We start from the raw sequence: 12,700 nt of genomic DNA, 5'->3' as shown, positions 1-12,700 counted from the left end.
TGCCAGATGAGTACACCTTTTTTCCAACTAAACAGATTTTCTTGCTAATGTACTGTGATTGTGCTACTTGGCTTTGTTTAATAAGAAATGCTACTAATTAACATTTCCTAAAGAAACATAATCAAATATCTGGAATATATATATAAGCAGACCTTGATCAGGAAATATTTCGTTAAATTGAAAGGGGGCGGGCAATGGGGAATGGGGTGGCCGACAGAAAGACACAAGTCCTTGTGGGTATTAAAAGGTGGATTATAGCTCACAATTAGAAAAGTTGTGGAAGAAGAATCTTTGCCATTGATCTCCTAATATGTGTTTTTTATGGACATTGTATATGTCATAACAATTTCTTTGTAAATGGTGTGCCTATGAGGGAAACAGCCAAAAATAAATAAATAAATAAAAGTATAACCTTGTCAAATTGAAAAACTAGCATGCTAGTGAAGATTCTATTAACCCAATTCTCCCATGCCAGTTCCCGTTTTTGTCCTTGGAAAGTTCTACTTCTACAACAATAGCCTCACTGTCGTCATCAAATGCTTTATGTTTATATTATGAAACAGAGGTATACATATTTATTCTAATAAGAGAAATGTGTTTTATGTTTATATTATTTTTTTAATAAGCAAAATAGTTTTATTAGAAGTTTGAATACAACTGATACTCAATATTAACTATACGACATCTGCAGACCAATGATAAAGCTATGAGATTTTTTTGTTCAAAAAGGAACTGATTCTTGTAATTAGTCCTGTTGAAAGAACAGAGATTGTGTCTCCTAAAAAAAAATAAATTAAGATTAACATAAGCTATTATGTTTAGTACATGCTTACATATATTTTTTTTTTTGTAAAAGTAGTTTAATTATAAGAATAATACATTGTATATGATATACTAGACAACCCGTTTTTTCCCTTCTTTTGTCCCCATGCTTTTAGACATCTTTACTTTGTAAAAGCGCTGAGCCTTTAAGTAGCTACTTATCCTAGGTGAGGATTATCCTAATCCAATTACATGCCAAAAACAACCCCTCTACTACAACATTGGATACAATTGTGACTTGTGAGAATTGGTATTTATAAACTGATAAAAGCTTATAACCGAAATCATCCTTGTAAGCATGCTTGCTTGCCTCAAATGGAAAACATACCTTATGAACCAATTTTTCTTCGTCTTTCTTTTGACCCTGATGAATGATGTTGGACTTTATCAGGATAGAAGAAGAATATATCAGAATCATGACTCCTCCCAAAGCAATAAATAAATGGGGCAGAAGGAAACAATAAGAAAAAAAGTATCATCTCAAAAGAGCATTATATTCTCACTGGATATCTGCTAAAGAAACCGAAAGCCCCCACATAGCAACAAAGAAAACTAACCCATCTCAAAGTAGATGCGCAGGTTCTTTGTGCAGCCCACATGATAGTTCAACTTTATTCCTCTTCACATGCCTAGGTTCTTTAAGTCCATCACTTCACCACCCTTTGTGACTGTCAAAGAAGACTTCCCAACTTTACTTTTATTCCTAGTTGCAAAAATCCAATTTATGTTTGTATATTTTCAACATTCATACGTGTTAGTCAAAATTAATTGTTAGTCAACATTGATGGCTCAATTTTTCCGGTAGGCACCGTCCAATGATTTGTCAAATTGCTACAGTCGCTTGGTAGGCACCGTCCATGATTTGTCAAATTGCTACAGTCAACATTGAAAAAATAACGAGTTACTGTAATAGTTTTTTTGCCTATAAAAGGCAATGAATTACGAAAGGTCGAGATACGGAAATCGATCATTCACTGATCAGAAGAAGAAATTTGAGAGTATTATTTTGTAGCTCTTATTCCATTCTGAGAGAGTATTTATTAAGAGAAAAAATAGAGTGATTTATTACTCTTTGTCCTCATATTTTTAGAGGACTTTTTGTACTCTCCCTTTTACATAGTGGAATCATTTTGCTCGTCGTTGTCCCTGGGTTTTTTTCTCCGATTTGGAGTTTTCCCACGTTAAAATTTTGTCTCCATTATTCTCTTACTTCTCTTTATTTCCAATTAAATTCGATCCAGTCTTCCGCATTGAGTTGATACCCCAACAAGTGGTATCAGAGCTGTTATTTAATTGGAAATGTCTACCGTTACAAAATTTGACATTGAGAAGTTTGATGGTAAGATTAGCTTTTCTATTTGGAAAGTCCAAATGAGAGCCGTTCTCACTCAGAATGGATTAAAGAAAGCTTTAGATGGAAAGTTAAAAAAACCGGCTTCCATGACCGATGAGCAATGGGATGAGTTGGATGAAAAGGCGCTTTCAGCAATCCAACTTTGCTTGTCCAAGGAGGTTCTACGTGAAGTGGCCGATGTAACCACCGCTGCGGAATTGTGGTTAAGGTTGGAAACTTTGTATATGACTAAAAGCTTCGCTAACAAGCTTCGTCTCAAGGAGCGATTATATATGTTTCGTATGATAGAAGGTACTCCCATTCAATCTCATCTTGATGAGTTTAATTCTATTATTATGAATCTACAAAATATCGATATTAAAATCGATGATGAAGATAAAGCTGTTTTGTTGGTTGTCTCTTTACCTTCTACTTACAAACACTTCAAAGAAATTATGTTGTATGATAATAATGATACCTTATCCTTTGAAGATGTTAAATCTAATTTATTATCCAAAGAAAAATTTGATCTTGAAATTCATTCTGAGGACAAGGGTGAGAGTCTAAGTGTTAGAGGTAGAACTCAAGTCAAAGGGAGTACTAGTCACAAAAAGAGTAGATCCAAATCTAGGGGACGAAAATCCAACACTACCTGTCGTTATTGCAAAAAATATGGGCATGATATTTCTGATTGTTTTATCTTAAAGAAAAAAGAAGAAAATAAACAAAAGAAAGAAAAAGGTAAACAACCTGTTGAAGCTGCTAATATTGAGACTGATTCTGATGGAGATGTTATGACATCTGTTATCTCTTCTGACAAGAGAAGTAAAAATAAGTGGCTTCTTGACTCTGCATGCACATACCACATGTGTGCTTATAAGGATCTATTTACCACTTTTGAACCAATTAATGGTGGTATTGTCTTAATGGCTAATGATACCCAATGCAAAGTTGAAGGAATAGGTACTATTCAGATCAAGGCTCATGATGGTGTTGTCAGGACTCTGACTAATGTTCGCTTTATTCCTGAATTAAAGCGGAATCTTATCTCTCTTGGCACCCTTGAATCTCTTGGGTGCAAGTTTTCATCTGAAGGTGGAGTCCTAAAGGTATCAAAAGGTGTCCTTGTTTTGTTGAAAGGTAACCGAGTTGGTACTTTATATTTCTTGCAAGGTTCTGTTGTGACAGGTTCAGCAGCTGTATCTTCTTCTATGCTTGATAATGATGTCACCAAATTATGGCACATGCGCCTGGGCCATATGAGTGAAAAAGGCATGCATCTTTTGAGCAAGCAAGGTCTCCTTGGTAATCAAGGTATCGGTAAGTTAGAGTTTTGTGAACATTGTGTCTTTGGGAAACAAAAAAAAGTAAGTTTCTCTACTGCAACTCACCGTACAAAGGGTATTCTTGATTATATTCATTCTGATCTCTGGGGGTCTTCTAAAGTTCCCTCTTATGGAGGACGCCGTTATATGATGACTATTATTGATGATTTTTCTCGCAAAGTTTGGGTTTATTTTCTTAGGTATAAAAATGAGACATTTCCCACTTTTAAGAAGTGGAAAACTCTTGTTGAAACCCAGACAGGGAGAAAAATCAAGAAGCTCAGAACGGATAATGGATTAGAGTTCTGTGACGGTGAATTTAATGAGTTCTGCGCAAATCATGGAATTGCTAGACATAAAACCATTCCAAGAACACCCCAGCAAAATGGTGTTGCAGAACGAATGAACAGGACTCTACTTGAGAGAGCTCGTTGTATGCTCTCAAATGCTGGGTTATGGCATCGACGTGAATTTTGGGCCGAGGCAGTATCAACTGCTTGTTACTTGGTCAATCGTTCTCCACACTCGTCACTTAATTTGAAAATTCCAGAAGAAATTTGGTCAGGTAATCCTGTTAATTATTCCAATTTGAGAATCTTTGGATGTCCTGCTTATGCACATGTCAATGATGGCAAATTAGCTCCAAGAGCTGTTAAGTGCATATTTCTTGGTTATGCATCTGAATCTAAAGGATATCGTTTATGGAATCCTAAGTCACAAAAATTAATTCTCAGTAGAGATGTGACTTTTAATGAGGATGCTTTATTATCTTTTGGAAAACAAACTTCTGTGATTTCTTCTACTAGTACTAATAATCTGCAGGGTACTAGCGAGAAGGTGGAGTTGGAGTTGAAATCTACAACTCCTAATGTTGATGTTCCATCTACTTCTATCAATGAGTCTAGCGCTGATATTTGTGGTAATGATGATGTTGATGAGATTACCACTTCTCCAATTCAGCAGCAGGAAGAGGAGTATTCCATTGCCCAAAACAGACCAAGAAGGACGATTACTAAGCCAGCTAGATATGCAAATTATGCTTGTGATGATAATTTAATTGCATATGCATTATCTGTTGCACAAGAAATAAATGACGACATTGAACTAGCCAGTTATACTGAGGCTGTTTCTTGTGCTGATTCTTCAAAATGGCTAGTGGCTATGAATGAAGAAATTGAAAGTCTTCATAAGAATGGTACTTGGAGTTTAACAGAACTTCCCAAGGGCAAACGGCCTTTGAAATGCAAATGGGTCTATAAGAAGAAAGACGACATTCCCGGGGTTGAAGATCCTAGATGCAAGGCACGATTGGTTGTTAAAGGCTTCAGTCAAAAGGAAGGTATTGACTTTAATGAGATTTTCTCACCTGTTGTTCGTCATACCTCCATACGTGTTTTGCTTGCTTTTGTTGCTTTATTTGACTTGGAATTGGAGCAACTTGATGTTAAGACAGCTTTTCTGCATGGAGAGCTGGAAGAGGAAATTTATATGGAGCAACCTGAGGGATTTATTGTTTCTGGTAAGGAGCATCTTGTCTGCTGATTGAAGAAATCTTTATATGGACTCAAACAAGCTCCGAGACAATGGTATAAAAGGTTTGATTCCTTTATGATTGGGCAAGGTTATTGCAGAAGTCAATATGACGACTGTATTTATTTTCAAAAACTTCCTGATGAATCTTACATATACTTGTTACTATATGTTGATGATATGTTGATTGCATCACGTAACAAGTCTCTGATCAGAAAATTAAAAACTCAACTCAATAATGAGTTTGAGATGAAAGAATTGGGTGCAGCTAAGAAGATTCTTGGTATGGAGATTTGCAGGGATCGTCAAGCTGGTAAATTGTTCCTATCTCAACAAAAATACGGTGAGAAAGTGCTTGACAGGTTTAATATGTCTAATTGCAAACCTGTTTCTACTCCACTTGCTGCACATTTCAAGTTATCATCTGATCTTTGTCCTGAGACAGAGGAAGACATGGAGCGTATGTCACGCGTTCCTTATGCTAGTGCTGTTGGCAGTCTTATGTATGCTATGGTATGCACTAGACCTGATTTAGCATATGCTGTTAGTATGGTGAGTCGGCATATGCATAATCCTGGAAAAGATCATTGGAGTGCTGTAAAATGGATTTTTCGGTATCTCAAAGGTACTTCTGATATTGGCTTGGTATTTGATAGAAATCATGCAACAACTGAAGTTACAGGTTTTGTTGATTCGGATAATGGTGGCGATCTTGACAAAAGAAGATCTCTTTCTAGTTACATATTTACTCTCTGTAACTGTGCTATTAGTTGGAAAGCTCAGCTTCAGTCTCTTCCATCATTATCTACGACTGAAGCTGAATATGTTGCAGCAACAGAGGGTGTAAAAGAGGCTCTTTGGCTTAAAGGTCTGATTAATGAACTTGGTCTTACACAAGATGTTCTTACTGTGTTTTGTGATAGTCAGAGTGCTATTTACTTGACCAAGAATAACCGCTACCATGATAGGACAAAACATATTGATGTGAGACATCATTTTATTCGAGAAATTGTTGCTAAAGGTGAAGTCATGGTTCAGAAGATTCATACATCTGAGAATCCAGCTGATATGCTTACTAAGCCTCTTCCAAAAACCAAGTTCCAACATTGTTTGGACTTGGTTGGTCTCTACACCACTTGAACACCCTTCGGGGTTTAAACGACGTCGAACAATTTATCAAAATTGATCCAAGGTGGAGATTGTTAGTCAAAATTAATTGTTAGTCAACATTGATGGCTCAATTTTTCCGCTTGATAGGCACCGTCCAATGATTTGTCAAATTGCTACAGTCGCTTGGTAGGCACCGTCCATGATTTGTCAAATTGCTACAGTCAACATTGAAAAAATAACGAGTTACTGTAGCAGTTTTTTTGCCTATAAAAGGCAATGAATTACGAAAGGTCAAGATACGAAAATCGATCATTCACTGATCAGAAGAAGAAATTTGAGAGTGTTATTTTGTAACTCTTATTCCATTCTGAGAGAGTATTTATTAAAAGAAAAAATAGAGTGATTTATTACTCTTTGTCATCATATTTTTAGAGGACTTTTTGTACTCTCCCTTTTACATAGTGAAATCATTTTGCTCGTCGTTATCCGTGGGTTTTTTTCTCCGATTTGGAGTTTTCCCACGTTAAAATTTTGTCTCCATTATTCTCTTACTTCTCTTTATTTCCAATTAAATTTGATCCAGTCTTCCGCATTGAGTTGATACCCCAACAATACGATATTTAATACTACAAACATTTATGATTAGCTTGGGACAACCGTTTTAATTTAGGAACTCTGGCTGAAGAAATAATTTCAATTTATGATAATTAAACAATTTTTGTTTAAATTTTAACACCAGCCACAATTTCAACGTTATTAAACACTTTCAATCTCAATTTATGTTTGAGTCGATGAAATAGTTTTAACAGAAGTTCCTAAATCGTAATTCTTCCTTGATAATGTATTAAGTCATTATTCTGTGACATGGCTAATTGTGACTACTTGGAATTTACATCAAAGATTTGGAAATACTACAATAAGAAATTGGATTAAGTCAATTTTTCGTTTAAAGGGCAATGGAGCTCCATTCTATGCAGTAAGCCATGAACAAAAGCATTCAAGGTCCAACCTTGACAGCATTGTGAATTATCTGCATAGTACATATCAATCTTCTGATCAAAGTTCGAGGTTTGTTATTTCAAGAGATCCTTTGATGTATAAATAAGTGGAACAATATCACTCGAACAAAAGGAAAGCCTTAATTTTATCAGCAATTTTGTTAGTCCAGAAACACTAACCTGTGTATTGATCTAGTCCAAAAAACTACCAGTACAATACTACAATTCCTTCTACTGCAGCCTTGGAGGCATTTAGAGCATCAGTACAGAGTTACTAGATCTCCTTTTCATCAACTTCATCTTCATTAGCAGTACCTTAAAATCTACAGTGGAAGGTATGTCATGAAGATAAAGAAGAGTTAGTCACCGTAACAATGTTTTTTAAGCAAAACCAAGAGAAAGTTGAAATTAAGCATGTTTGGATCCATGTGGAAGTTTCTATGGATCTACGTTTACTTTAACGCTACTAATTATAATTTCTGCATTAAATCCACGTTTACAGGTCATCAAGCGCGAATCTAAACATACACTTAGTCTAACATATGAAAAAGATATGGTTATTTAGAACAGTAGCACCTCCCAGAAGTTTTGAGCGCTTCTGTGAGTTCCGGTAATCAGTACAAGGTTGATTAAAAAACCTTTGATGAATCCATAAACTCAAGCTATTTAGGTCCATGGCTTGGTTCCTGCTGCTAGTGACTTACGTTGCACTGTTTGGTCAGTATGGCATGTGTAAAGACTGTTGCAGAAAGGGTGACCGTAACAAGTCTTTAATGAATCATTTTACATCAGCAGACAAATGCACAACCCTGTTGCTACTCGCATAAACCAACTGTTAAGTCACATGAATTTTATAGTACAATTCTAACCCGTCCCTCAAACAAGAGTCCTTTAATTCACAAACCCACTTCTTTTATTCTAAACTTTTGGTTAAATTAATGAGATGAAAATCTAGACCACTTGGTCATTAAGACTCTGACCAAGCCATAAACTTAATTATCCCAAAAGCTTAACAAAATTATTTGTTGCACTAGGAACCTGCTTTACAAGGGTAACACACATGTTCTAGATCATATCTAATTTGAACGCTATTTGCCACGGTAAAACCATCTTTTGTCTACCTAAGAGCTCCAAAATTACATTCTACCTTATGTCCTGAGGAATGCAGTACATACCGAAATTTATTGAAAAGTGAGAAAGATAGACAGTAGATAAAATTTCATAGTGCCAAAAAATATCATTTGAAAGATAGTTAAGTGGATTAACCCCCCAAGATTGAAATCACCTGTCCGGTTATGCGTTGTAAAGTAATATTTGAATTGAAATTACCTGTCCCCAGTTAATGGCACCCTTCCAAGAAAAGGGAAAAATTAAAGGATCATGACGTACGAGCAGAGTAAAATGAGTCTGGTTATTAATTAGTTCTTATGCTCTTGTTTTGAATAGTATCATTCCAGCAACCAATTCAACAGTTCAACGGTGTTACAGTAAGCTAGATTGCAATCCATTGTCAAAATTTATATGGTATACCATAAATCGAATCACTTCAATGGCATTACTACGAAGCTCAACAACACCCAAATTAATTTGAAGTTTTTCGCAGCGCAATTTCTTGTCCAATTCAATACTACTAATTATCTTATCAACTCATAAACAGCAATGCATAGAAAACTTTCAAATTGAAAATGATCAAAACAATAATGAATGCTTATTAGAAGGTTAAAAAGCGTTAGTATCATATATACCCTACTTTTTTCTTTTCTTTTCCCTCCAATCTATCAAATAAATGACTAATAAAACAAAAGCAAACTAAAAATGGAACTATTAAAACACCCAATTGCAAGAAGCCACGGAAAGATGTAGAAACAAAAGAAAAGGCAGTACACGTTTCTGGGCTCACAGTTCAAGCTGGCAAACCCACACTTGGTATTTCCTTAGTAGACTGGTGCGAAATATCTTAGAAAAAGGAAAAAGGTTCAAATTATCTCTAAAACGAGCTAGTAATTGAGGCCATTTTTAATTGAATTTAATAATTAAGATTTTTATATACTTTATATTAAATGAGATAAATATACCTGACTCATTTCGGAAACAAATCCATTTTAAAATAGCACTATCCCATCCATGAGTACATAGTTAATTTGGAGCAAATCAAGGTTTAGATTTTCTAGAAAAATCGTGGTAATAAGGTGGTTTGTGAAAGATTTAAGGTTTTTATCAAACCAGTTAGCATGTGTCAAGAAGAAGGAATTTTGTATATGGTAGGTTATGTTAAAATTTTGTAAATCTTTCTGAATAAATATTAGTTAGATCTTACTCCTTTAGTGTCTACCAAAAGTGAGAGAAATGTAAAAGTCATATTAAAATTTTATATAGGAGATTATGCATTCCCCGTTATAAACATGTGGAAATTACTTTTGGCAGCTGGTGAGGAGGCTTCACACTTTGAATTGGGCCTTCATAGATTTTGCTTATCCTATAATGAGTCCAATTGCTCCTATCTTGCTTTTGCTTTGGGAAATTTACTCCATTTGCTCCTTTGTATGCTCACCAAGTCGGTATAGTTTTCTAGGATGACTTTCCAAAGACTTTCAATTGAGAGTATCCATTACCCTTTACATATTCATTTCACATAATTTGATTAAATAATATTAGGTGAAAACAATATCGTTGTATTGAAAATTTAATTTGAGGCTTAGTATGTCATATTAAATGGTTTAACAAATTAAATTATATATATCAATTTTAAAATGAAAATCAACCAAAACAGTTTAATTAATTTTCTAATATACATATCAGTGATTAAATTTACATTTGAAAGGTTACGGATCTATGTTTATTTAATGCTATTAGTTATAATTTCTGTTGAATTTATATTTATAAATACTTTTAACATAATTTTAAGTACACATATTTTGATAAAAAAAAAAAACTAATTTCAGCTTGAAATTTTAATAGCTAAAAGGATTCAAAGCTCATTAAAAAAATCAAAGAAAACATAAGTAAAAAATTAAGCCATTTAGCATGCATGCATAATTGCCCATTTATTAATAACTTTGGAATAGTGATATTAGTTAGGGGAATGCATGGTTGGATTGAATGATCCGATCAATGCCTGGGATTGTAATTTTAAAGATCGGAGCATCATTAATTAAATAAGTTGAACGTTTTTAATGAGCTAATTAGGTTTAACTTTGATATGTTATTATTATAAAATTATAGACTATGATCAAATTTGGTATGAATATATACTTTTATTAAATTAATTAATTATATTAACAGTTACATAAGATATAATGATCTTCTATCTGTTACCAGGCATTTAGCGTAAACAATAGATATGTATGCCGAATGCCGCTGGATCGTCCACTCTATCCAGAGCACAAGTAAGAGATTGAGATTTACACCATACATGTAAGCTGAAAAGAGTTCTTCCTAAACATGCAATTTGCTAAAAGTAGTATCGTGTACACTGTAAGACGCTTGAATCCCTGGTCAAACTCATTAATGAAAAGACAAAATTAACAAATTAATAAATATAAAATTCTTTCACATATATTATGCTTTAAAATTAACTTTTAATCAATTGCAAAATTTTCCAGTTTTAATCATTTTGTTTACAAAGAAAAAAATTAACGAATGACTTCTGCCTAGATCTTTCTGACGAAATTCAATACTTTCATCTGTAATTTAAGTTGTCTTTTTAACATAAAACAACTCACATTTCAGTCAAATTGAAAGCGTGTAAAACTAATTCAGAATCACAACAAACATGAGTAATTGAGATAATCTAAGAGATGTATTTGGATCGTTTTTCTCTTTTACTTTGAATAGATATGTTCTCATTCCTATTATAAAAGTTTCATATTATTTCTACAGTAAAAGTAATATGATATTTTTATAATTATCAGCAAAAATACATAAACTAAAATAAAAATCAAAGTAAATAGAATGTCCTCCGAGTGTGGTATTTTATTGCATCAGAATAACACTCAAATAAATAAGTATAATGTGCATTATTCATTAAATATTTTGAAGAAATGAAAGCTTCACATAAAAATATTCAAAGAATAAAGGGTACATTTTTATTGATATACAGCCACTACCATCTAATCTATCAGTTATGCGATTCGTTAGTCTTGTTAATGATCGAAGTAAGCTTAGAGAGGGTCAAAGGTTTTTCTAGGTATTCATCAAGTCCTGCTTCCATAAATTCTCGTACTTGTGCTTCCACAGCGCGCGCAGATACACCAGCAATCATGCTATCAACTCCCATTGATCGAAGTTTCTTTGTTGCCTAGGTGCCAACGTATAGAAAAATCAATCTTGTTATAATAAAATCTACCAAGATTATTCTTATTAAATGATGGTAATAGTAAACGTCATTATTATTATAAAACATTAAGGATCACGCGTAATTGAGATGTGAATCATTGAACATTGTGTTGGTGAAAATAATGTTACCTCGATGCCATTCATAATGGGCATATCCCTATCCATGAGAATTAGGTCAAAACTTTGTCCTGAGTGGTGAATGTCCACTGCTTCTTTGCCATTTTCCACAACTTCATTTTGCACTCCAGCACTGCTCAACATCTTGCGGTGAATCATTCGAATCACCATGTCATCATCAACAATAAGTGCCTTTAATTGGCGAGATCCCATGACTTTCAATTGTCTTCACTTCTTCCTACCAAAGCAGCTTTTGGTTTTGTCTGTTCCACTGTAACACCAAAAAATTGCAATTGTTAGATACGTGTATATATTTGTGTGTCCAAATATAATGCTCTAGGAAAATGTATAAGGTGTGGTCTTGGTCTACTGGCAGTCCAACATTTATATCTGTTGTTGGATTTGATGATGTAAAATTTTAAAATATGAAACAAATTACTAATTAATTAATTAGTAAATTATAGATGATCTAAAACTCTAGTAGATCGATCATCCTATAATAACTGATGTTGTAATGCTGACCTGAATGGATAACTCTTTATCCAAAAGCAAATAGGAGTGAATGATGGATAAGTGGATGGCTAGGAGAGCTATATATATACTCTTTCCGTATGGTTCAAAGAGGTATAGAACTGTGTGCTGCTGATTAAAGCATAAGGAAGAGAAGAGAGACGAGAAAAAAAGTGTGGTATTAATCAGTATTGGATTCGGATAAGTATCTTATGGGATTTTGTTCAAAATCTCAAAATCTGTTGAATTCTAAACTTTTTCCTAAAATGGGTTGATTCCCATCTTGAATAAACTTCCAGGGCATCTTTCCTAATTTGAGCAAGACAGGCAGACAAAATATTTCAAAGTAATTTTATTTTTTTATTTTTTGGAGAGGTAGGAGACTTCATTCCATTCAATCCCTTTCATTTTCTTTGGCACAAAAAACAGCTATGCCTAAACTTTTTAAATATCACTTTTCTTCCTAGGCCATCAAGTCTATCTATACCGTACAATAATGCAAGAAGAAAGCAGAGGCATATGTTCATTCCAATTTTCTATTAAAATATAGTTCACATTTAATTTTTCTCACCAGGACATTACATGATTTGGGTCTATATAAAGTGAAAATCAATTTGGGT

At 33.9% G+C, this 12,700-nt stretch overlaps 1 protein-coding gene across 1 annotated transcript; it reads right to left on the bottom strand.

Annotated features, from left to right (window-relative positions):
• Window positions 1–11,235: 11,235 nt before the first annotated feature.
• LOC113860792 (two-component response regulator 24-like) lies at window positions 11,236–11,783 on the bottom strand. The gene is made up of 2 exons (XM_027493298.1): window positions 11,583–11,783; window positions 11,236–11,415 (listed from the first exon to the last, which is right to left on the bottom strand). Exons 1-2 carry the CDS (start codon window positions 11,781–11,783, stop codon window positions 11,236–11,238), a joined length of 381 nt encoding a protein of 126 aa, XP_027349099.1.
• Between the last annotated feature and the right edge of the window lie 917 nt (window positions 11,784–12,700).

This window comes from Abrus precatorius, unplaced genomic scaffold, assembly GCF_003935025.1.
Source record: "Abrus precatorius isolate BTA unplaced genomic scaffold, Abrus_2018 Scaffold3, whole genome shotgun sequence".
In the NCBI taxonomy this organism is placed as follows: Eukaryota; Viridiplantae; Streptophyta; class Magnoliopsida; order Fabales; family Fabaceae; genus Abrus; species Abrus precatorius.
This window is presented reverse-complemented; position numbering and strand designations above follow the sequence as displayed.

Bases quoted from the DNA above. Each gene is read 5' to 3' on its own strand.
- LOC113860792 (XM_027493298.1), bottom strand. From the start codon at position 11,783: ATGGGATCTCGCCAATTAAAGGCACTTATTGTTGATGATGACATGGTG. The intron at 11,416-11,582 runs GTAACATTATTT...GTTGGCACCTAG, and splicing joins CCATTATGAATGGCATCGAG to GCAACAAAGAAACTTCGATC.